Source organism: Manis javanica, chromosome 8, assembly GCF_040802235.1.
Source record: "Manis javanica isolate MJ-LG chromosome 8, MJ_LKY, whole genome shotgun sequence".
In the NCBI taxonomy this organism is placed as follows: Eukaryota; Metazoa; Chordata; class Mammalia; order Pholidota; family Manidae; genus Manis; species Manis javanica.
In genome coordinates, this window is record NC_133163.1 from 123809211 (window position 1) to 123831380 (window position 22170).

At 49.5% G+C, this 22170-nt stretch overlaps 1 protein-coding gene across 9 annotated transcripts in view; it reads left to right on the forward strand.

The window, feature by feature from the left end:
- PEAK1 (pseudopodium enriched atypical kinase 1) overlaps positions 1-7113 on the forward strand; it is a 306660-nt gene extending 299547 nt beyond the window's left edge. For all 9 annotated transcript variants that reach the window (XM_073212213.1, XM_073212215.1, XM_073212212.1 and 6 more), the window contains one exon: positions 446-7113. In XM_073212213.1, the coding sequence (XP_073068314.1) occupies positions 446-1567 (1122 nt within the window). In that variant the 3' untranslated portion in view covers positions 1568-7113. The remainder of the gene's footprint in view (positions 1-445) is intronic.
- Positions 7114-22170: the final 15057 nt, after the last annotated feature.

A 22170-nucleotide genomic window follows, 5' to 3' on the forward strand; every position in this document is an offset into this window, starting at 1 on the left:
CAGGCTCTCCTGGCCTACTTCATGAGCCATTTCTTGAGCTTCTGTGTAAGTCCGGACTGTAAACCTCCACTGAAAGTAGGTGAAAAAGTATTTTCTGTTCTGCTCTCTAGATGAGGTGCAGGGTACAGTGAAGGAGCGAGCTTTGGTGTTAGACAGACTGAGGTTTGCAAACTGGTAGTCCTGGGTGTTTTGTTTTTTGTTTTAATTCTTAGATCCCTGGCTGCTCTGGACATAATACACGTAAAGTACTAAGCTCATGGACAGCCGCGAGGAATGACCACTGCCGCTGCTATTGTCGCACAGGGCTACGAAGAACCTTTCTGAAGGCTCGACTATAAACCCATTTGTTCCTAACCTGTCGTCTTTCCGTTCATCCTCCTTTATGTATCATAAGCCTAGTCAGGAGAGTACGTTTCACATTGTGTTATTTGCTCTCTTCTTTCAGATCTGTAAGAGCAAAGCAGAAGAATCTCAGCAGTATTACCACAGCTTGGCTATCCGGCAGAGTCTGGCTGTCCATTTTAACATCCAGCAGGACTGCGGTCACTTCCTTGCCGAAGTGCCCAGCCGTCTGCTGCCCTGGGAGGACCCTGGCACCGCCGAGGAGGAGGAGGAGGTGGAGGGAGAAGTGGGCGGGAAGGGCCCGGGGCCCCGGCCTGAAGCAGAGCCGCCCCGGAGGGAGGGCCAGGGGGCCGCCGGCAGGAGGCGGAGAAGCCACGTCGTGGTCATCACCAGGGAGGTTCCCTGTCTCACTGTGGCCGATTTTGTGCGAGACTCTCTGGCCCAGCATGGAAAAAGCCCCGACTGGTATGAGAGGCAGGTGTGTCTGCTGCTCCTGCAGCTGTGCTCCGGCCTCGAGCACCTGAAGCCCCACCACGTCACTCACTGCGACCTTCGCCCGGAGAACCTGCTGCTCGTCCGCCACCAGCCTGGGGGGCCCGCAGAGCCCACCCCCACCTCGTCCCGTCCCCCCAGACTCCTCGTAAGCAACTTCTCTCAGGCCAAGCAGAAGAGCCACCTGGTGGACCCTGCGGCCCTCCGGGACCGGTCCCGCCTCGCCCCGGAGATCCTGACGGCCACCCAGTACAAGAAGTGTGACGAGTTCCAGACAGGCATCCTCGTCTACGAGATGCTGCACCTGCCCAACCCCTTCGACGAGAACCCGGGGCTCAAGGACAAGGAGTACACGCGGGCAGACCTGCCTCGCATCCCGCTCCGCTCCCCCTACTCCTGGGGCCTGCAGCGGCTGGCCAGCTGCCTCCTGAACCCCAACCCCTCCGAGCGGATCCTCATCTCGGACGCCAGAGGCATCCTCCAGTGCCTGCTCTGGGGCCCCCGGGAAGACCTCTTCCAGACTCTCGCTGCCTCCCCCAGCCCGGTCCAGAGAAGCACCCTGCTCCAAAACTGGCTAGACATCAAGCGAACGCTGCTGCTGATCAAGTTCGCCGAGAAGTCCCTGGACAGCGAGAGTGGCGTCCACCTCGAGGACTGGCTCTGTGCCCAGTATTTGGCTTTTGCCACTCCAGACTCCCTCAGCTGTGTTGTGAAAATCCTGCAACACTGTTAATGTACCCTAGTTGCTGCTTTTTCTTCCCCTTCTTCAAGTTTCCCACGCACTTCCCCTCCCATCACTCACACAGAATTCAAGGGAAGAAGAGAGACAAACCCTCCATCCCGTCCATGAACAAATGAGTCAGAGGTTATCCACCACTCCAAATTGAGTGAGAAGCTTAGTCCGTCTTAACTTTACAGGAATTCAACTGCACAAACATGCATTTGCCTTCCATTGGAGCACCTCATACCCTGATTGTCCCACAAATGCAGGTAAAAAATGAAAGTACATATCCTTGAAGGGACAGCTCCTTTGGTATAAACTCAATGAGCTATGTCCTATTCCTCTGTAATTCTGAACATCATATGTCTTTTTAACACCAAGTGTATTCTCACTAGCAATAGACAGCTTTAACCAACCCTTGCCATCATCCATTAAGCTCTCACAACAGATTTTCTTTCTTTAAAATACCAATAAGAGACTCTCTTACCAGGCGGAACTGCCTTCCTTAGCATCAGCCTAGTTTTGGTTCTGGGGACTATGTATCCTTTGTTCCAGTGGGTAGTGGAAAGATGGAGAGGTCCCATCCTTTGGGTCATGGCCCCATTTCCATTCCTGTTATCGGTAAGTGGGTGTTCTGCATGGAGGGTCGCCCTCGCAGTCTCCCCTCAGCTGCCACTGTCATTCTCCTTCACCTCTACTCTGCCCCCGCTTGCGGGTGGAGTTTGGGTTCACTGACCACACGTGCCCCATTACAGAGCTGTCCCATGGTGGTGTCGCAAATGCCTCGGCAGGGTGGGGCACAGTTCAGATCCTGTAAATAGCTGGCAGGACACAAGGAGATGATTTTCCTGCATGCGCGATTCTTTCGGGGCCAGCAGGGGAACAGTTTAAAGGACCATTCTTTGATTACCGTCAGAGCTGTCAGTGTTGACAGCCCGGGCTGGCGGTGCCCAGATCAGAGTTTTCCCCTGAGCAGTAATCGGCCCGCTGTCTTCCATCAGTAGCCAGTGCTAACTAGCCTACCAAAATGCTATAGATAACAGCCCTGGATGAACTGGCTGTCCATTGAGCTCTTAAGATCTCTCAGAGGGCATGGCACAGCTGGCTATTAGGATGTCCAGAAGGCTGGCGAGGGGGAGAAGGCCAGTGATGAGGCTGCTGACCTCCTCCCCAGGATACTGACCTCTTCTGGAGGCTGCTTCCTGGTTGCACTGCTACATTGCTCCTTATGACTCTGAAATGGCTCTGAAGGACAGCTGACAGGGAATTTTGACTGCTGAGGTGGGTGGTTGAGAGCTGTTCATCATTCGTGGGGTCTGCGCTCCATGCCTATGGATATATGTGCACTTTTTGTATGTATTCTTAGCTGTATATTACAGTGTTTATGTTGCAACTTCACCTGAAGCAAGATCTACAGAAGTCCTCTCCTTCCCTCAGCACATTTTGGCTAAGAGACAAGTGTTCCTTCCACTGAGGGTTGGGGAGATTGTGTGTGTGTGTGTGTGTGTGTGTGTGTGTGTGTGTGTGTGTGTGTGTGCACGTGCACAAACGTGAGCACATGCGTGCTTGTTTTATTCAAAACTGTGAGTATCTGTTTACTTCAACCTTAAGTCCCAAGAGTCACTCAGACAGTGTGATTGTTGTGTACACGTGTGTGCCCATGTGTGTGCACATGCACGCTGAAAGCAGAGGTCAGGCCTCTCGGGGAGCAACCTGTGACAGGTTCGATAGACATGTTCTCTGCACCTAGTTGGTGAAGGAGCCCTGGGGCCCTTCATCTACCAGGACAGAGTTTCTTAAAGCCAAGACTGAATGTACAGTATTACTTAGCACATTAGTGGCCTTTTGGATATTTCTAAACTTTTGACATTTTAGCGGCCTTTCATGTGATTCACCTATATCAAAGAGGGTCAAGAAAGGAGAAGAATGTATTTTGTTGTGCTTTTCTTTCTTTTTTTTTTTAAGAGAATGGTCATGTGAGGCTCCATGTGGAGCATGTCCCTGCTGTGGCCGGCAGGACGGGACTCCCAGGAAGAGAGCTGGTCGGCCCCAGCAAGCCTTGCCTTCTCTAGCCGAGTATGGCCGCAGAATGGGTGTGCCGCTGCAGGCCAGCAGTCCGCTCTCCCCATGGCCTGCGGCTTGGCCGCACCTTGCCTAGCACACTGGTGTCTGGTTCATCTTAGCATAGCCCATGTGCGCATAGCTCCTTGCCCGATCGCACACTGAGGCAGCAGCTCACGGGCGCGGGCCACGTCAGCTGGCACGCTCCCGAGAGGCCCTCCCCGCCAGCTGCGTGCTGAGACACTCTCGCAGTGCCTTCCCCATGCAAGTTTGAACGTTGATTATTTAATGAAGAATGTTCCCTAGTCCTTCTACTTGTTTTCTAGGTATCCTTTCTTTTTCTTTTCCTTTTTTTCTGTCTTGACTTGGATCCGGTCTTCTAACTCTTAAAGCATTATAAACATGGACACCCTCCACTACTCTTACAGCACTGGTAAGCCGTGCGCCTCTTCTCATCAGATTTGTTTAGTACTGTTTTTGTATTCGATTTGTTAGGGGCAAAAGATGAATGCGAACTCATTCGAGAAGGGCCTCAGGCTTCCCGGAGACAGGTGGCCAAGGAATGTGAGCTGGGGAGAGAGGAGCGTGTTACAGGTTAGAGCAGAAAAGATGAAATAACTATTTCTAGACAAGAAGTACTACATCAGATGGTCTGCAGAATGTTTTCCCAAAATAATGAAATTTAGGCAATCTAATATTATCATAATCTTTTTTACATTTCCTTTTTTAATTATAGTAGGAACTTTGAATCCATTCGTCAACTGGAAAGAACCCTATCCTCAGACACAGATAGACAGACATGTATATATGTTTTGGTTTGTGACTAATAGAGCACTTTAAGTTTTCTCAAGCAATACAGAGTTATTATCTTCAAAACTGATTGGAAATGCTTTCACTGAGGTCTGTACTATACAGAGTCTTCCCTTTATATTGAGACTTTGAACAATTAAATCACCATTGGGACTTTTCCTTAAGCCACCTGAGCAAGAACAATCTGTCGGCCACATTTCGGCGCTAGAGCACCAGGACGGCAGCTGGAGTGGCCGAGACCGCGCCTGGATGTACAGCAGGGCGCCTTGTTCGAGTGAGAGCCCAGGCTTGGAAGGCAGAGGGTCAGGGTTCCACAGGCAGGACTGGAGCTCTGAGAGGGCCCCGCGCCAGCGTGAGCAGAGCCGCTCTGGCGTGTGTGCGCTCCTACGGTGCGCAGAAGCCAGTTCAGGACGAACAGCGGCAGGAAGAAGGCGAGCAGGTGGAGCAGGGGGAAGCTGTGGACCCCGCAACGAGAGAATCGTGAATCAGGCCCACAAGTCACTAGGTCAAGGTAGAATTGGGAGCCAGACAGATGGCAGTGGGTTTCAAGGTTCGCCCTCGGAAGATGAAGCAGGTAAGGCAGAGGGCGTGGCACAGCACCCACACTGCAGGTGTGGGCCGAGAAAGATAAAGCATCTGGTAGGATTTTTAAGAATCTGAGTAGTCCTTCATTGTCAGAGTAAGTGGGGGCCGCTTTGGCTTCCAAACCTCAGGGTAAGTTTGTGAATATGGAACACTCTTAAGTCAAGAGATCTAAACCTCTAGAAATAGTAATACTATGGAGTAAACGACCTAAAATTGTACTTTAAGCTTCCTAGCATTGTAAAGTTCCCTAAATAGTAAGGCATGGAAAAATTACCCTCAGCTGCCCCAATTTGAATTTAAGATACTTTGGTGCTGGGAAGTAACCTGACTTGGTTTTATTGGTAACCTGCAACTAGGACTTTTCCCTAGATTTTACCAGCAGTGATCTGAAAAAGATACATGCTGGTCTCCAGAATTGCTGAGGGGCAGGTCAGGACACTGCACAGTATTCGGAGTGCTTCTAGACACAGAAAGGATCAATACACTTGGGGGTGGGGGAGAGAGCGCTTCACTCTGTAGGCCAGCTCGGATAGTTTTTTATTCCCCTCACTAGCTGACAAGGATTAAAATTCAGGTCCAGCCTAATGAGTGAACAGGAGTGGCTGCCCACAAAACCAGGCTCTGAGTTTTACCCCACTGCCGCTCATGCCGAAGTGTGCACTGAAGTCTGGCTGGCTGTGCTTATGGCAGCACCAAAAGTGGGGATTCCGTGGACCAAAAATGATGCCATAAGGGAGGCCAGAAGAGCTGCAGTGCAAGGTCCTAGATAGTGATTATACCAAAGAAATCAAGCCTCTTTGTCGTGATGCTTCTAAGGTGATAAGACTGAGCAATGACAGATGCCAAATATGAGGAGAATGCACATACATTCCGTATCAGGGTAGTCAACTGATAAAATAATCCATTGTGAAAACACCTACTTTTTTAAATAAGTCAATTTTGTGTATTTGAAAAAGAAGATGATGGAATCCTTGGGCCGATCATGTGAAGTCCCCTCATATATGTAAAGAGAAGGAACCCGTCCCTTCTGCCCTTGGCCGACTGTGGCTACTGGCCAACCTCCGGCTTGGGGACATGAGACCCACATGGTACTGAGAGCTGAGGGGTTTTTTTTTTTGAGACATCTGATAGTTTCAATAGGTGTGTTTAAAGAACTCTTGGGAGATTTCTTAACAAATTGCAATACTTTTTATAAACCTTCCTACAGAGGTGTTTACCACTCATCACCACCATTATTTAATATTTATAAGTGCCCAGAATGTACAAGGTGCTACACAGCTGTTAAACACCTCGTCTCTGCAGCTGTTTGAAATTAGAGTAGATGTTTGCATCAGCCACTGCTAGAAGCTTTCCCCACCTGGGTCACAGGGGCCTGCATTCCAGACATCCCATTAGTATTTCCTACTCCAGAGAACCTCCACATTTATTCTGGCTCCTCACCTTTACCCATCCCGCTCACCCCATGTTTTTTCTAAATCAAGAAAGTTTCAGGGACTCAAAAGAGGTCGGGAATTTTTTAACCTAGCAGAAGTACATAGTCATATATTTTGCTACAAATATTGTTGTGTAAGGAAAATCCAGTTTGCCCATAAAGTGTGTGGAAAGTATGTGTGTGTCTGCACTCATAATAACTTGAATCTTGAACCTGCCCTATGACTTCAGGGTAGCAGTTTTGAAAGATAAACCACAGTGTTTCAGGAAACTTGCTCTAAATACCACTTGGTTATCTCCTCCCTTACCAGTTTTAAAGAGTTACGTGTGAACACACAGGGTTGGGATTTTCTGTTGATTAAATGCAGGGCACTCTGGTGTGAGGTCAGGGCAGAAACCAGATGCCATCCTCGATGATGTGGATCATGGCGGTCCTCATTCCAGTCCCTCCAATTCCCCGTGGCTCGGCCCACACTCTGTATTTCAAAATCTTGATTCGCTTGCTCTTCCCTGAAGCTTCGCCTCTTTGCTCACATAATTTAGAGTCATCTAAATCTGCCAGTGAAAACCCTTGTGTCCCAGGTGGCGCCGCCCCTTGGTTTGCTGTGGTACTCCGCTGTGGCCTCTGTGGATGTGTTACTGTGTAAATAAATTCATATCGATACACTAAAGACCAGACAAGCATTTGTCCTTCCAGCGACTTCCATACTGACATGATGGGGAGGGCCTGGCCGAAGACACAGTTATGCCAGCCCCCCACTCGGGAGGCGTGCCCTTGGCTCCTCATCTGCTGCTGACCTGGATCGAATATTCTGTTCATTCTCCCTAATCTGAGAAAAGTAGGCCCGAAGAAGTGAAGGCCGCGGGTTTGCGGTGTGGCCTCGCCCCCTGGTGGTCAGTCTCTGTACAGCCTTTCTGGGCTCGTCCTGCATGTTGGAGAGACTCCGGGCTCAGGCTGACCTGAGGGGACGTGTCAGAGCCGTGGAGATAATGCGAGCAGAGGCAGGGCCTTGTCCAGCGTCACCTGCTGCAGAATTCACATGCCTTTTGCCTGTTCCCTAAGGTACAGGACAAACAGCGTCCCCACAAAGGCAGACAAGTTAATGGTAACAGGGGAGGCCGCCCGGCTTGGGCAATCAGCAGCCGGCAGTGGTAGCAGCAGCTGCCATGATTCTACGAGTAGAATGGGTGCAAGTGAAAACATCTAGACTCTAAATTTTAGACCATATTTTGGAGCTCTCAACCCCTGGCAGTGGACTGTCTGCAGCCTGGTGTTTCTTCTCACTAGCAAGCACTCTGGAGATTTGTAGACGTGGTATTTAAGCAATATTCCAGAAAAGTGATTGCCAGACTCAGGTGTGCTGAGGAGGCAGAGCTCATACCGGAGTGGGCCTGAGAGCGCACTGTCTGCGTCACCTGGGCCTGGGAGGAGGGGTCAGCAGGAGAGCCTGAGAGAGAGCCTGCAGGGACGCAGGCTCTGCCTGCTGCGGTTTTCAGCGTGCTTGCCAGAGGGGAGCCCAGGGAACTGCCCGTCCTGGGTGCGAGCGCAGCCCGCCGGCTTCTAGGGGAAAGGAACTAAAGAACAGCAGGCAGGTGGCGCCGAGAGGTCACAGAGATGTAGTGTGCTAGGCTTCGGGCACTGGGTCCACCGGGCATGAGCAGCCAATATGGGGCCCAGAAAGGGTGTGGGCCTACATGGTAGGATTAGGTCAGGGAAGACAAGAGAAAACTGCAGGAAGACAAGAGAAAACTGGAGTTGGTGTTCTTCCAATGGGATCACTTGGTCCTTTGGTATGCCGGTGGAGAAATGATATTATTTCCCCTCCATCACTGCCCACATGGTATCCACTCCTGGGAATTCTGTCAGGGGGTCCTAAGCAAGACCACCTTTCTCTCTGATTCTGGGTTGTCCTGAGGCAAAGGACCACTGATGTTTGGGCAGGGCCTTTGGCTTCCACATGCCTTCAGTCTGATTTATTTCAAGAATCAGGCTCTTTCCTACCTGGAATTAACTAGCACAAGTTGTTCCGGGGGACCCGGGGCTGCTGAGGGTCACCCTCTGCTCCAGGGGCTCTTCGCCTGCCCTCTGAGACCCAGCAAATCATGCTTCCTCTGAAGTGAGCCTGTGCTCTGCAAAGGAAGGGCTTCCTTCGTGCCTTAGGAGCCGAGAGCTGCAGTCGGCTGAGCACAAGTCGTCGTGAACAGCAGCTCAAAGCAATTAAAGCTGAAACTTAAAAACTGGATTTCACACTGGGTGGGGGACAGGAGGGAGCAGGCTGCCAAGATCCAGTTCTCTCAGATTTGCAGACCTCTGGGTGGAAACAAGCTGCCTGGGCACAATCCCTGACTTCCTGGTAACCCCAGATAACTTTACATATGTGCTCTGGCACGTGTATGGAAGCAACCAGAAGGCAGAGAGCAGTGCAGGTCACCAGTCTCAGCTTGAGAATCACGGCGGGGCTGGGTGGATGGTGGATGGCTGCGGGTTCGGCGCGTGGGCCTGGGGCCGCAGGAGGACAGGGCTCTGCATCTCTGTCAAGAGGGCCGAACTCTCAGCTTTCTGTGGGTCCTTCACCTCCACCGCCTGTCGGTCTGGAGCTGGAGTCCTGGAACCTAGGGATCAGAAGTCAAAGACAGAGTGAAACTTTTTCCAAGCCTATGGCTCATCTTCCACTCTTTCTCACCTCCAAACACCTCACCTCCCTGCACCACACTCTACCAGAGACCCACACGTGGTTAAAACTACCAGAGCCTTCCCAGATATCACCAGATGCTGGGGACAGAACCCCATCCGTGCCTGGAGTATTGGGCTCTGCAGACCTCCCTCCCTCAGCACTTGGGGCTCTGAGCTGCTCGGCGTCTGCCGTGAACTCTTCTTTCTCGACCTCCTGACCCAGAAGATCAGAGCAGCTTCCTTTCCCAAGCACCTCTGCATGTGGCGTGGGCAGCGCTCCAGAGAGCCCCCAGGCTGCAGCCAAGTGAGAGCATTAACAGCAGCAGCAGCTGGTGTGCACCTACCCACCCTCTTGCGTCTTCCTCACCACCATTACGTGAGGTGGCTCCATTCTGCCCATTTTTCACTCAAATAATCAGAGCCAGGATTTGAACCGGATTTGTGTGGCTTCTAGTCTGGTGCTTTTTCTTCCACCCATATGAGGCCAGGACGCTGGGAAGACTGTAAGAACCCAGGGAGGAGCTTCCTAGGGGTAGCTGTAGAGCCTTGAAAGGGAAGAGAGAGACCTTCTCTGTGTGTCCTTTCATTCCTTAAGTACCATGTGCTGGGACCCCAACAGTGGGCAAAGCCAGCAGGAGCTCTGCCCACCTCTGATAGGGAGAGGGTAAAGTGGGGTGCCAACTGGAAGGGGAGCAACGGGCAAGCAAGCGTACATGCCCATTGCTATGTGTCTGGGGAACAGTTTGGAGGAATGAGTCCAGCGTCTGGAATGAAATGTCTTCCCTGGAAACCAGTGGCCCATCTGCTGGGCCAGACAAACATCCTACAAACAAAGGCACGGGCCTCGGGAAGCTACTCGGAGCCCCAGGGATGCTGTGCAGCCCTGCGCATACTGGGCCCGCAGCACCAGGCAGAGCCAGGCAGGCCGGTGTCTCTCAGCACCTCCTGGGCCGGCAGAACCACCTCTGCCTCCAGGAAGCCAGAAACCTGGTCTGGAAGGACCTTAAGCAAATTCCTTATTCTCTATGAACTCCACTCTCCTGCAGAATGGGGCCTCATCTGCCACCCCCTCCTAGACGGGGAGATGGGAGGGTGGAGCAGTGCGGTAACATGTGTGCGAAGGTTTTAGTCTGACTTGGTAAAAAGCAGAGCACGTCTGAGGCAGGCAGAGGACGCTGCGGACAGAGAAGAATGCTTTGCACGTTCAGACGGAACTGCTCAGAGATGCCGCAGTACGAGACGTTTGGCCTCCGTAGGAAAGGGATGGGGTTTGAGGGGCAAACCCTTCTGGCCCCACCTCCAGCATCTACACCCCTGATTTTTCCACTCTTTTGACCTCCGTCCAACTTCAGGCAAGTTCATCGCGCCTACAGAGTAAGATCCTAGGCTGAGTCCCTCCTCAGAACGCCTGTGTCCCCGCGGGGCACGGTCCTCAGCAGTCGCAGGCACGCAGCCCTGGGGAGGGGTGCTGGTGGGTGCACTGGAGAACTGAGGCAGCGCCTGCCAGGACCAAGGAGTCCGCCTTCTCCAGAGAGCCAGCCCAGGGGGTCTTTTCACGATCAGCTTAAATTTTATCTTCACAACAGTCCTGTGAGGTAAGTTCTAGAATTATCCCCATTGTACCAATGAGAAAACCAGAAGAAACCAAAGAGTTTCCTTCCATCTGCCCCAAATCCCTAGAGAGGGGACCAGGGTCGGCCGCAGACCGTCTGCTCCTGCTCCCAGGTCCCTGGCACTCCAGGCCTCCCTCCCCTCCCCGCTGCTGCCCCCGTCAGTCGGAGCCCAAGCCCGCCCCCTGGTCATGCTCAGGCTGACCAGACCCGCACACCGGCCCCCACCTGCCAGGCTGGCCTCCTTGCTGCCCCCTCAAACCTGCTTCAAGATCTTCCAGGCCCACAGTGTTCCTGCCCTTTTTCTCCCTGTTCTTCGGGACCCTATTCAGCTACAAAGCTATGGGGGTAACTCCAACTGGAAATGCCCCCTCATTCCCATGTGGAACTGCCGACTTGCTCCTCGGACCCCCGCTTGGCCGTGCGCACTCATCCCCCCTCCATGTGAGCGGCCCTGGGGCCACCTGGCCAGGAACAGCGTCCGCCAAGGAGAGGGAGGCCCTGGTCACCCGAGCTTCCCGCTCAGGAGGCCCCAGTGCTGGCTGGCTTCCCCCCACCCCAGCAAGCTAGTTCTCAGAGTCACTCGGAAGAATGAATAGGTGAAAGAAAGTCAGAAATTGTTGAAATTGACAGACTACTTAAGTATATGAAAAAGCTACAATCAATAAAACAGTGTGATACAGGCACAGGAAAAAACAGGTTTTTGTAACAGTAACCTAAAAACAAAAATGTGAATGTATCATAGGGAAGACATCACAGTATGGAAAAAAAGTCTTATCCAATAAAATGTGCTTGCACAATTGGTTAGCTATTTGGAAAATAATTCATCTGTGCCCTGTAAACCAAAATAAATCCAAGCATGTCAAAGAGCTGTATGCCACAAAGGAAAGAAAAAGGAAAAGAAATCCTAAGAACTAGAAAGAACACCGAGTCAGTATCTGTTTCACCTCCTTTTGATAAAGGCTCTGCAGGATGAGGGGCGGTGGGAGGCGTCTGCACGGGGGGGTCAGTAGGTTTTACAACATAAAGATGATCAACCTTTATCCACTGAAAACATTAAAAACAAAAGTTGAAAATAAATAACCAGCCAAGAAAACTATTTCAACAGATATAATAGACATAGGGTTAAAATCCTTAGTTATGAAGAACTTTTACAAATGATTAAGAACATAAAACACCAATAGATAGACATAGATGGACAAGTTGCGAAAGAATCCAAACATTTAAACTTTCTAGAAGTAAACGCAATGAAAAACTAAGATGGCATATCTAAAGACCATTTTAATAGCTTTTTCTGTTTATGAAAGTAATGTACGTTTGTGGTAGAAAATCTGGAGAATAAAATTGACCCACGAGGTCACCACCCAGAAATGGCCGCCCCAATGTTTGCTGTATATCCAGCAAGTGTTTCCTCTGCCTTTTCCATTTTTAATTAGGACCATATTGTTGGCATCCCATTTTCTGCCTGTCAAATTAACAAAGGTCTTTTAAAAGACTTACCCTCAATGCTGGTGACAGTGTATACAATCCAGACAATGTGGGTACAACTGAATTGGGAAGGGGCTTAATTCATTCCATCCTTTTTCTAATGCTACAGCTGAGCCAAGGTATCAGGCAAAATGTGACCCCAATAGGCAGGGCTGACCTGGGGAGTTCAGATCTCCACGGTCGGAGCACCAGAGTCACCAGGGAGTTTTTCAGAAGGACAGACTCCAGGGCCTTTTGCAAGCCTGGTGAATCAGAAGCCCCCCTCCCTCCACAGCCCCTCAGTTCTGAGCTTGCCAGGGCCCTCACCGCCCCAGGTCTGGCAGTCCAGGTTTGGGCCCCAGGTCCGCCCCTAGCTGACCGTGTGCCCTCAGGCACTCTGAGCCTTGGCTTCGGTGGAGATTCCTACCTAACAGGGTCATCGTGAGGACTAAAGGACACGGTCCAGCCCACTGTGTCTAGCTCACTGCCTAGCAACAGTACATGCTCAAGTACTGTAAGCTGAAAAGGACAAACTCAAAGTATTTGCTTTCTGTTTTTATATCTAAGGACTCATCAAGGGATTTTTGCCGATAAAAGGCACTGTGAATTCAAATCTCTGCCTCATGAGAGTCAGAAAACTACTTGCAGCTTTTAAATGGTACTTTTTCCCAGGTTTCCAAATATCTCCTGGCAAAATTTCAGAAAGCCCTGTTAACAGTCCCTTCTTTGAAAACCTCCTGCCTGCCCAAGGTGACGCAGCCCACAGAAGGCAGAAACGGGCCCAGGCCCCTGAACCCAAGCCTGCCCCCTGATCCCCACCCAACTGTGGTCCTTTAATGCCAGGCACGGCGATGAGCTGACGGGGCTGGGGGGCACTGCAGGAGGCTGACGGCGGCCAGGGGCGGCCCACCCAGCTCTGGGCCTGCCTGCTCATTAGAGGGTCGCTGTGTCCAGAAGCACACCCCCTTTCTCCCTTAACAGGGGCCCGCAGACCCGCACCCGCCCGCCCCCCACTCAGGGCCGCGGCCCACGTCAGAGCTGCCACGTGGCTTCCCTGCGTGACACTGTGCCTTGGCGTGATGAATGCTCTGGTCCAATGTACTTTATTTTTGGACAAATCATTAAACTAGTTTGGTGGAAACGTTTTAATTGAATTAGATTGTTTTCTGATTGTAATAAATGTTAATTCATTGAGTGGGCTGGGTGTCCTTGGATCCAGCTGGCTTCTCTCAGCTTAATGAGGAGGACAGTGCAGACTTATTTCTTTTTAGCCATGAATTTCTGGTTTAAATTTATCTTTTGTGCTAATAAAGTTATCAGGCAAATGCAGGGAGAAGATTATTTCTTATATCTGAAATCTAATAGCCTAAATCTCTCACAGAGCCAGGTGGCACCCCTGTTTGGCATTGTCGGGGCGTGACCCAGTTCTTTCTTGTCTTGGCTTGAGGTTTCTCTGTTTCTCTTGGGACAAGAAGTTTTAAGTTCTGCAAAGATCCCTTTCTTTCCCAAGAATACTAGTCCCCTGGTTCCAGGGGGCCGTCATTGCTAATTCCCCTGGGAGTGGCTGACCAGAGGGGCAGACAGTCCGCCAGGCAGCTGAGACCTCCACGCTTTTATACCCCCACATGTGGAGCAAGCAGGCAGGCCCTGGGCAGCCACAGAAACTCAGAGCAGCACGCTGCACGGCCAGGACATGACGCCTACAGCCCCAGGACATGAGCCAGTTCCTGGGTTAGGTGTGAGGTCCCCCAAGAGGTTGCACAGTGGTAACAGGGACTGTGTGAGCTGGGCTGTGGCAGAGGGGCCCACACAACATAGCAGGCACTGAGAGACAGGCAGGTTGCCTGTCTTCTGGGGAGGAAGGGCGGTCTGGGAGCCTTGGTTTTTTAAGGGTAAGAGGAGTTTTCCAGGTGGACACTGTGTGTAGAAGGGCATTCCACACAGAGGCAACGGCATGTGCAAAGCCGAGTTCATTCCAGCAACCATGGAAGCCATAGGCAGCTCTCAGAGGCAGGACATCAGGTCGGTGCTGCAGGAGGGCTCCTTCTGGCTGCTGCAGTGGGTTCCAGAGGGGGCACCTGTGGGCAGGGACAGCCAGGTGAGGGGAGCCGGGAGCCCCTCAGCTCATCTCAGTGCCTTGGAGATGAAGAGCAGGGCCAGATCCTAGAACTACTCAGGAGGTGAAGCCGATAGTTCCTGGCTTGGGCAGCTGCCCACGAGGTGTGATCCCTCTAGGAGGCCCGGGGAGGGAGCAGGTGGCGAGGAACGGGCAACACCCTCCTTTTTGGACAAGCTCCTTGGCAACTGAAGTTTTGCCCTCCCCCTGAGTGGTGCCACGCGGTGGTAAGACGATAGCAGCAGCTGACCCGGAGCGGCTCCTTCAGCAGGACACCAGAGCACGGGCTTCACCCGCACAATGCACGTTCTGTGCGGGGCGACCCTACGAGGTGAGTCCTTACCCCATGTTACCAGTGAGCAAACCTGGTCGTGGGGGTGGTCCATGACTCGCCCACGATCGCTAAGCTTAGGAAGCGGGAGTGGCAGCTCTTCCAGGCTGAGCCCCCCTGGGCCCCTCGGAACTTCACCAAATAAATGCGCTCCACATTGAGATGAGGTTTAACTGACTTTTTACCCAAAATTATCCACTGTTACAGGCAACAAGAGTCTAGGTTTTCTCTTGAGAAATCAAAAGAGCTTCCTGCCACCAAACAGCATTCCCGAGGAGTACCAGGGCCCCAGACCTCAGCGTCTTGTTACCCCCCAGATCTGTGCCCAGTCCCTCCTGTCTGGTGGGAGAAGGGGAGACCAGGCTGGGCTTCCTCCTTGAAGGCCCGACAGTAGAGCAAGAAGGGCCTGGGCTCAGATGCACTCCCGTGTGGCCCCGGGCAAGCCCCTGTCCTCTATGAACCTCAGCAACTGACTGACGCATCTGCACCGGCCCCTCCCAGGACTGTGATGGAGTCCGCAGGGTCCCCGCCTGCAGAAGCTGACGGCCGCTGTGATCACGGCTGCCCTGCCCTGCCGCTGGCTCTTTCTAGGCCAAGGTGGTCTGAGGACACAGAGGAGTATCCTCACAGGGGCAGCCACGGGCCCCAGAAATCAGGGCCTGCCACCTGGGAATCAAGCCCGCTGGGAGGGGAGCCCCTCCTTTAGTAGGTCCCCGACCCTCAAGAAGACCCTTGGGTAGTTCCTCTGCTGGGACGCGCAGCAGCGCAGCCCTTCCCGTGCACACGCCCGCCCTGCCTCTGCCTGTCAGGGTTCTGACCCCTCTCCACGGCCTCTGCCTGGCCACCTCCCCTGCGACCCCAACCGTGTCTCCCCACCTGCTTTCTGCCTCCTTTTGCCCGTCGGCCCCTGGACCCTTGTCGGACACTGCGAGCTCGCAGGGCAGGCCCACGCCTCGGAATCACACCCAAGGCCGGCCAGAGCCACTCCCGTGGGAGCTCCAGCTGAGGGTTACTGTGGATGGAGATGGGACAGAACTGCCAGAGGACATTCTCTCTGTCCCCCCCATTTCACACACATGCACACACACACACACACACACGCACGCACGCACGCCCACACCCTGTCTTGCCCACCTCCCCGTCTTGTGGCTTCTCTGGCCTTTCCAGCTCTGGCTCTGGGACCTCTTCACACTCTGCCCTGCTCCTCGTCAGGCAGTTTATGATGTTTACCTGGCCTCTGGTGATCATTTCTCCCCCTTCCACTGGATATGCCCTGAATTTCAGGCAGGGGCTGGCAAGGTGCCACTACACATCACAGTGGCCCTGTCCTTGGGAAAATAAGAGGAACCCAGGTTAGGATCTGGTCACCTGCCAGCTCCAGGGAACTCCCACAAAGTCCAGGGAGAAAGCAGACCTAGGTCCTTCCCCGGGAGGCCAGGAGAGTGGACCCTGCGACGCAAGGTCAAGAAGATATTCCGTTGTCTCCCCACTTGCTAGAGAGCGAAGCAGCAGGGCCACCTCGTTCCCAATTGATGGGGTTCCTGTCACCCACTCACCCCCCACTTCTCCTGCAGGATAGACCAGCTGTTGGTGGCAGATTAACGGCCACAATTAAAAGCGAAATGCCCTTGTGGTGGCCTGCTGCGCTCCCACACCTGAGAGTCTGTAGGCTGAGCTCTGAGCCCTGGGAATGGAAGATTTGTAATGCAATCAGACAGGCCTCTTAACTGCTGATGCTATCAGGGCCCAAGGGAGATGCAGACTTATTTCCTAATCTCCCGCAGAGCATCTGTCAGCCCCACTGCCCAGCAATGTCATTCCCGTGTGCAGCAAGGACCTTTCAGCGGGCAGACTGTCTGTCAGCGGCCTGCCTGGCCGCCTGGCTGCCTGCCCCCCCATCGTTTCCTCATGCCTGGGCTCAGGCAGCACACACATTCACAAACACACACACCCTGATTCATTCATAAATTGCCTGCTCTGCCCTCTTTGCATAGAGAGAAGAAAGAGAAAAATAAGAACACCTTTTTAGCATCGTTGGAGAACAGTCAAGGGTACCATTGATGGAGTGATCATTTTGAGGGATTTCTAGAAATTTAGAGGCAAATGAGAACAAGCAAAACAAGTCTGTTGGTGTCACATGGCCAGTGACCCACCCAGACAGCCCTGGGGACCAGTTTCCCCACCAGAGCCCATAGAGCCCGACTCTGGACAGCAGGACTGGGCAAAGGGACTGAAGAAGGCCTCAGGAGTCATATCCCGCCTGGCCTCAGTCCCCACACTGTCCTGCCTGCTGAGTCAGCAAGGGGTCCAAGGGGCCTGTGCGGGGCAGAGGGGAGAGGGCCACACAACCACTGCAGAGGAAAAGCCTGAAATGGTCTTGGGCCAGCGACAGCAGCTCCTACCATGCCGGGAACTTCTCCGCTGCCTAGGCACCCTGTGGACACCCTGAGGCCCCATCAGTGGGAACCGTAGAAATGGCTGGGTGGGGAGCAGGTGGCACGGCCTGGGCTCCGCTGGGGCAGTGCACAGAGATCCGCCCCTCCCTGGCCCCAGCCTCAGCCTCTTGGTGCACCTGCGTCTTTATGAGATGTGGGACATGAGGCACAAGGACCCCTGTGGCTCCTGCCCCAGCGCGGCCCTTGCCCCCAGTTCATGCACTTGGAAAGGCATTTTCTGACCGCACCCCCTCCGACAGGGCTCGGATCAGGGGAGAAGACTGTGGGTGCTGCAGCCCCCTCTTGACATTTATAATATCAGCTTATTAAAGGTCCTGAGAAGTCTCACAGTAACTTTCATTGTATAATTTACATTCAGTGTTGGTGCAGATCTTAAGTTTGCAGCTCAGTGAATTTTGACAAAGGATCACACCTGTATAACCCACAGTCTTATCAAGATTTAAAACATTTTCCCTCACACCCCTTTTCCGTCCTCCCACCCCTACCCCAGAGGCAATCACTTTATGACTTCTATAACAATAGGTTACTTTTGCCCGTTCAAAAGCTTCATATAAATGGATACTTAGACAATGCATGCTCTTTTGTGTCTGGCTTCCTTCAACCAGCATGATATCTGCAGTGTTCATGCATGTTGTTGCTTGTGTCAGTAGTGCATTACTTTTAGTTATTAGTTATTCTACTGTAAGAATATATTTATTACAGTTTATTTTCAATCTGGCGAATATTTAGGGTTTTCCAGTTTTGGCTTGAACAAAGCTGCTATGAACACTTCTGGAGTCTAGCTGGGGGGCAGGGGGTGAGGTGGGGATTTTACTGCCCGGTCTTCCAGAGACCCAGCGTGAAGGAAGCTCTGTCATCGTAAATATTTAGGGTTTTCCAGTTTTTGCTTGAACAAAGCTGCTACGAACACTTCTGTACTGGGCTTTTTGTGAACACCTTTCACAGTTTTCCTGGGTAGTTATTCCTAGGAATGGAATTTGCAGGGACATGCAAATTGCCAAACAATTTTCCAAAGTACGTGTTTACACTCCCACCCAGAAATAAATGAAAGTTTCTGTTGTGTCATATCCTCACCATTATTTGGTGTTGTTTCTATAGTAACTAAAATTTTTTTGTGTTTCACCTATCATTTCCCACACTTATTAAACAACTGAACTTTTTTCCTTTTAATCCTTTTTTAACATCCCATGGAACTAATGTGCTATAGAATTCATTTTTGGAGAGTGAAGATCTAGACTTCATTTACAAATAGGAGTAATCAAAACATTAGCTACAACAATAAGTCACTGGAGTATGAGGAGAAAGAGAAGCTCAAGGAGGGATCAAGGTGAGAAAGCAGAAGAAAAGTACTCCAGTGGAAAGGAGTGAGTTCGGGGAATAACTTCATAAAATTTCTGAACTGCAGTTTTGGAAAGATTCAAGAGGATGTCACATTAAAGAGAAAGAGAATTCGAGAATTACAAACATGACTGCCAAAACGAAGGTCACTTTAGAAGCATCCCAAAAGAGAGTGCTGAAATGCAAAAAGGGGCAGGAGAGAGAAGAGCCCAAAAAGTCAGAGGAAAACATTACCAAAGGGAAGACTTGCATTCACAGACAGGAAGAGCGCATTGCCACTCAGGGAAAACTTGATAAAGAACAATTAAGACCAACAGCATTTGATCCTGGAATATAAACAGACTGATTAAAGGCACAAAATTAAGACCTCAAGAACAGGTGGAAATAACATAAGAACTGAATGTAAGATAAAGGTAGAATTTGAAATTTGAAGGGGAAAATTTTCATTCAGTAAAGGGTTTTGGTACAACTGACCATGTATCTAGAAAGAGTTGGTTTGCTATGTACTTATTCTAAAACAAATACCAGATGGATTTTAATGGTAAAAGTAAAGTTATAAAAATAATAGAAGAAATCATGTATATTAGATAAGGTGCTGTAAGAGGGAAATTCTAAAAAGGCTGGTGGCTTATTTTTTGCTCCTCTGGAGTCTAGCTGGGGGGCAGGGGGTGAGGTGGGGATTTTACTGCCCGGTCTTCCAGAGACCCAGGATGAAGGAAGCTCTGTCATCGTAAACAGGTGATCCCCGAGGTCTCCGGGAGCGCTGGCATCCATTCGTCAGTCAGAGAATGAGAGGATCGTGTATATTCAAAACAAGAAAGACAAGCGAGACTAACCTTTGAAGCTAGCGAATTTTAAAATTTTGAGTTTCCTCTGCATAACTTTACATAAATAAAGTCGAAAAAATCTAGTTGAAATCATGATTTTCTAGGAACACATTGTTTACCAAAACTGGCCCCATGAGAGATAAAGTCTAAACAATAAATCCTAATAAAATAACATTATTAAAGAGCCCATCCCTAAAAAAGATTTCAGAGGGATTCTACAAAGCTAAAAGAACAGAAATCATCAATGCTCATTAAATTATTCCAGGGAATAGAAAAAATACGGACATGAAGAGACAAAGCTGGAATACCAGCAAATGACTACGGAGGCTCAGCACCAAGGTTCAGTTTTCTACCAGGCTCCCAGGTGCTAGCAGCCACTGGCCCTAGACAACTCTCAAAAAAGCTGCTGTCTAAACTCAGACTGGACCTCCTGTACTTCTACTGACCAGCTACAGTTAGTGAAGTTAAACGCTGAGATTATTTACAATAACAGTATAAAAGCAACAAACATCTAGGAAAAAATCTAATGAAATGTGTACAAGACTGAATATTACAGTACTGAGAGAAATTAAAGAACTAAATGGAGGGAGGGATATACCATGTTCATAGATTTTAAGAATATTCATAGCAACACTACTCTAAACAGCCTAAAAACTGGAAACAACACGAATATTCTTCAACAAGAGAATGCATAAATTTGTCATGATATAATCATGCAAGTGAAAATATTCAGCGATGAAAATGAATAAACTGCTACGTGCAACATGGATGAATTCCATAAACATAATGTGGAGTGAAAGAAGCTAACCACAGTAGGGTACATACTGTATTATTTCCTTTGTAAAAGGCTCAAAAATAGGCAAAACTAATTTATAGTGAGGGATAAAAACCAAGAGAGATATGAGAAAAGATTCCTTATGTGGTCACCCTCTATTCCTCACTTGAGTGGTAGCTTCACAGGTATGTTCATGTTAGTACAATCATGCTGTACACCTACTGTTTGTGCGCTCTTCCGAATATATGTCTTAATTCAGCAAAAATTTTAATAAAAAATAATTTAGGAGGTGGAAAATTGTAATATAAAGGACTTACAGGCTGCTCAAACAAGGCTTCTCTCCATGATCTAGTGAGTTCTGTGTCATATGTGGATCCAGTAGCTCAGCATAAGGGCTGGACCTTTCATATTTATTCACTTATTTTACCCTCTCTGATTAAATAGTGCTCAATTAAATATATCTTATTCTTTTCCACCCCCCTTTTGAAGACAGTTGCAAAAATCTGAAATAAATGTTTGTAAATATTATATCTCATTTTACAGATAAGAAAACAGTCCTAGAGAGCTTCAAAGAACTTCTCCAAGGTCACACAACAACTAAGGCATGAGAACCTAGAGTCAAACCTCAGCAGTTTGGTCCAGGACTTAAGTTCTTTGCCACTCCACTAAGTCAGCATGTCAGCTGTTTCTCTTCTGTTCCACTCTTTTCCTGGTTCATGGAAAAATGTTTCTCAGGCTACATAATTGCACTTGACAATCAATAATGGACAAATTTTTTCAAAGCTTGGAACACTGTACTGGGAAAATATCTGAATAAAAAGTCTTACATATTTTTGTCAGTAAAAGCAGAGATATGAAGGGCAGCATAATATGCATTCTCACTGCCAAGAAACTTGTATAATGATTTTCTGCATCTTTAAAGCCCTGAATCCATTAAGGCCTTTTTATTGGTATTGAGTAAGACACCATGCAAATAGCAGATATCATTCAATCCATCTCCTAGCTCCTTTTCATGTCATCTTTTATCTAAGAACTGTTAAAGCTTCCTCGTTAACTATGCATGAACATTTGGAAAAATCACTGTATTCTCATTTATGTAAAAATGCAGAGAAAAATTTTTAGGAAGTACACCATTATTAATAGATTATTAATCTCTAGGTTGTGGGTTTAAAAAAATATTTTTTGACATTCTCAAATTCTCTGCAATGAGTATATGTTACCTTCTAAATCATACAACACTTTTAAAGTCAGCATAGAGTACATAAATTTTTATAGTCCTGTAATTGCAGTTATGTAAAAAATATTTAGTAAAAGATTGGAAGAAAATGTTAATAGTTTTTTTTTCTAGACGTAGAGCAATTAGTTTTTTTCTTCCCTCTACTTTTTGGAATTTTCCAGTTTTTCTCTAATTACCATTGTATCAGTCAAGATTTTTTATTATAAATAATAGAAATTGATTCCATCTACCTTGAACAGGGAAAGATGTATTATAAGAACGTTAAGTATTTAGGAATTCTGGACATAACGTAGGAATGCTGGAAGCTAAGGAGGGCTTAGCAGACAAGAGCCCAGCTGAGGTGGAACCTAGATCTGTGGTCTGGTCAGGAGGCCGCCGCTAGCACTGACACCTGGGCCCTCAGAGCCATCGCTACTGCCATTCCTGCCGCATGCATTATATGAACTGTAGAAACACTCTAACTGTCCCTGTGTCTTTGTGTCACTCTCTCAAGGTGCAGATTTCTGGGCCGGATCGTCCGATTCACCAGCATCAGTCCTGTGTCCGTGTCCCCCCTGCCCAAGCACAGGGAGGACTGTCTGCTTCTTGGCTGCGCTTCCCAAAAGATTCACATAGTGGGGGATCCTCCAAACAGACAGGGAGTTCAAATGTGGGAGAGCTCAAAAAAAGACAAGTATCCACTAAAAGCAGACATTATTACTATTATTATTATCATTATTTCTGCAGTGTCCCAAATCAGACTACAGAGCTAGTCTAATCAAGACACTAATCACCATAATTAGGCATTGCTTTTACAGTGAAAAAAATTAATCTTTTCTGTTTCGTTAAAACATAGACACTTTGTGTCACACGTTGTGGATCAAAGTGCATTTTATTTTACACAGTATGGATTACAGA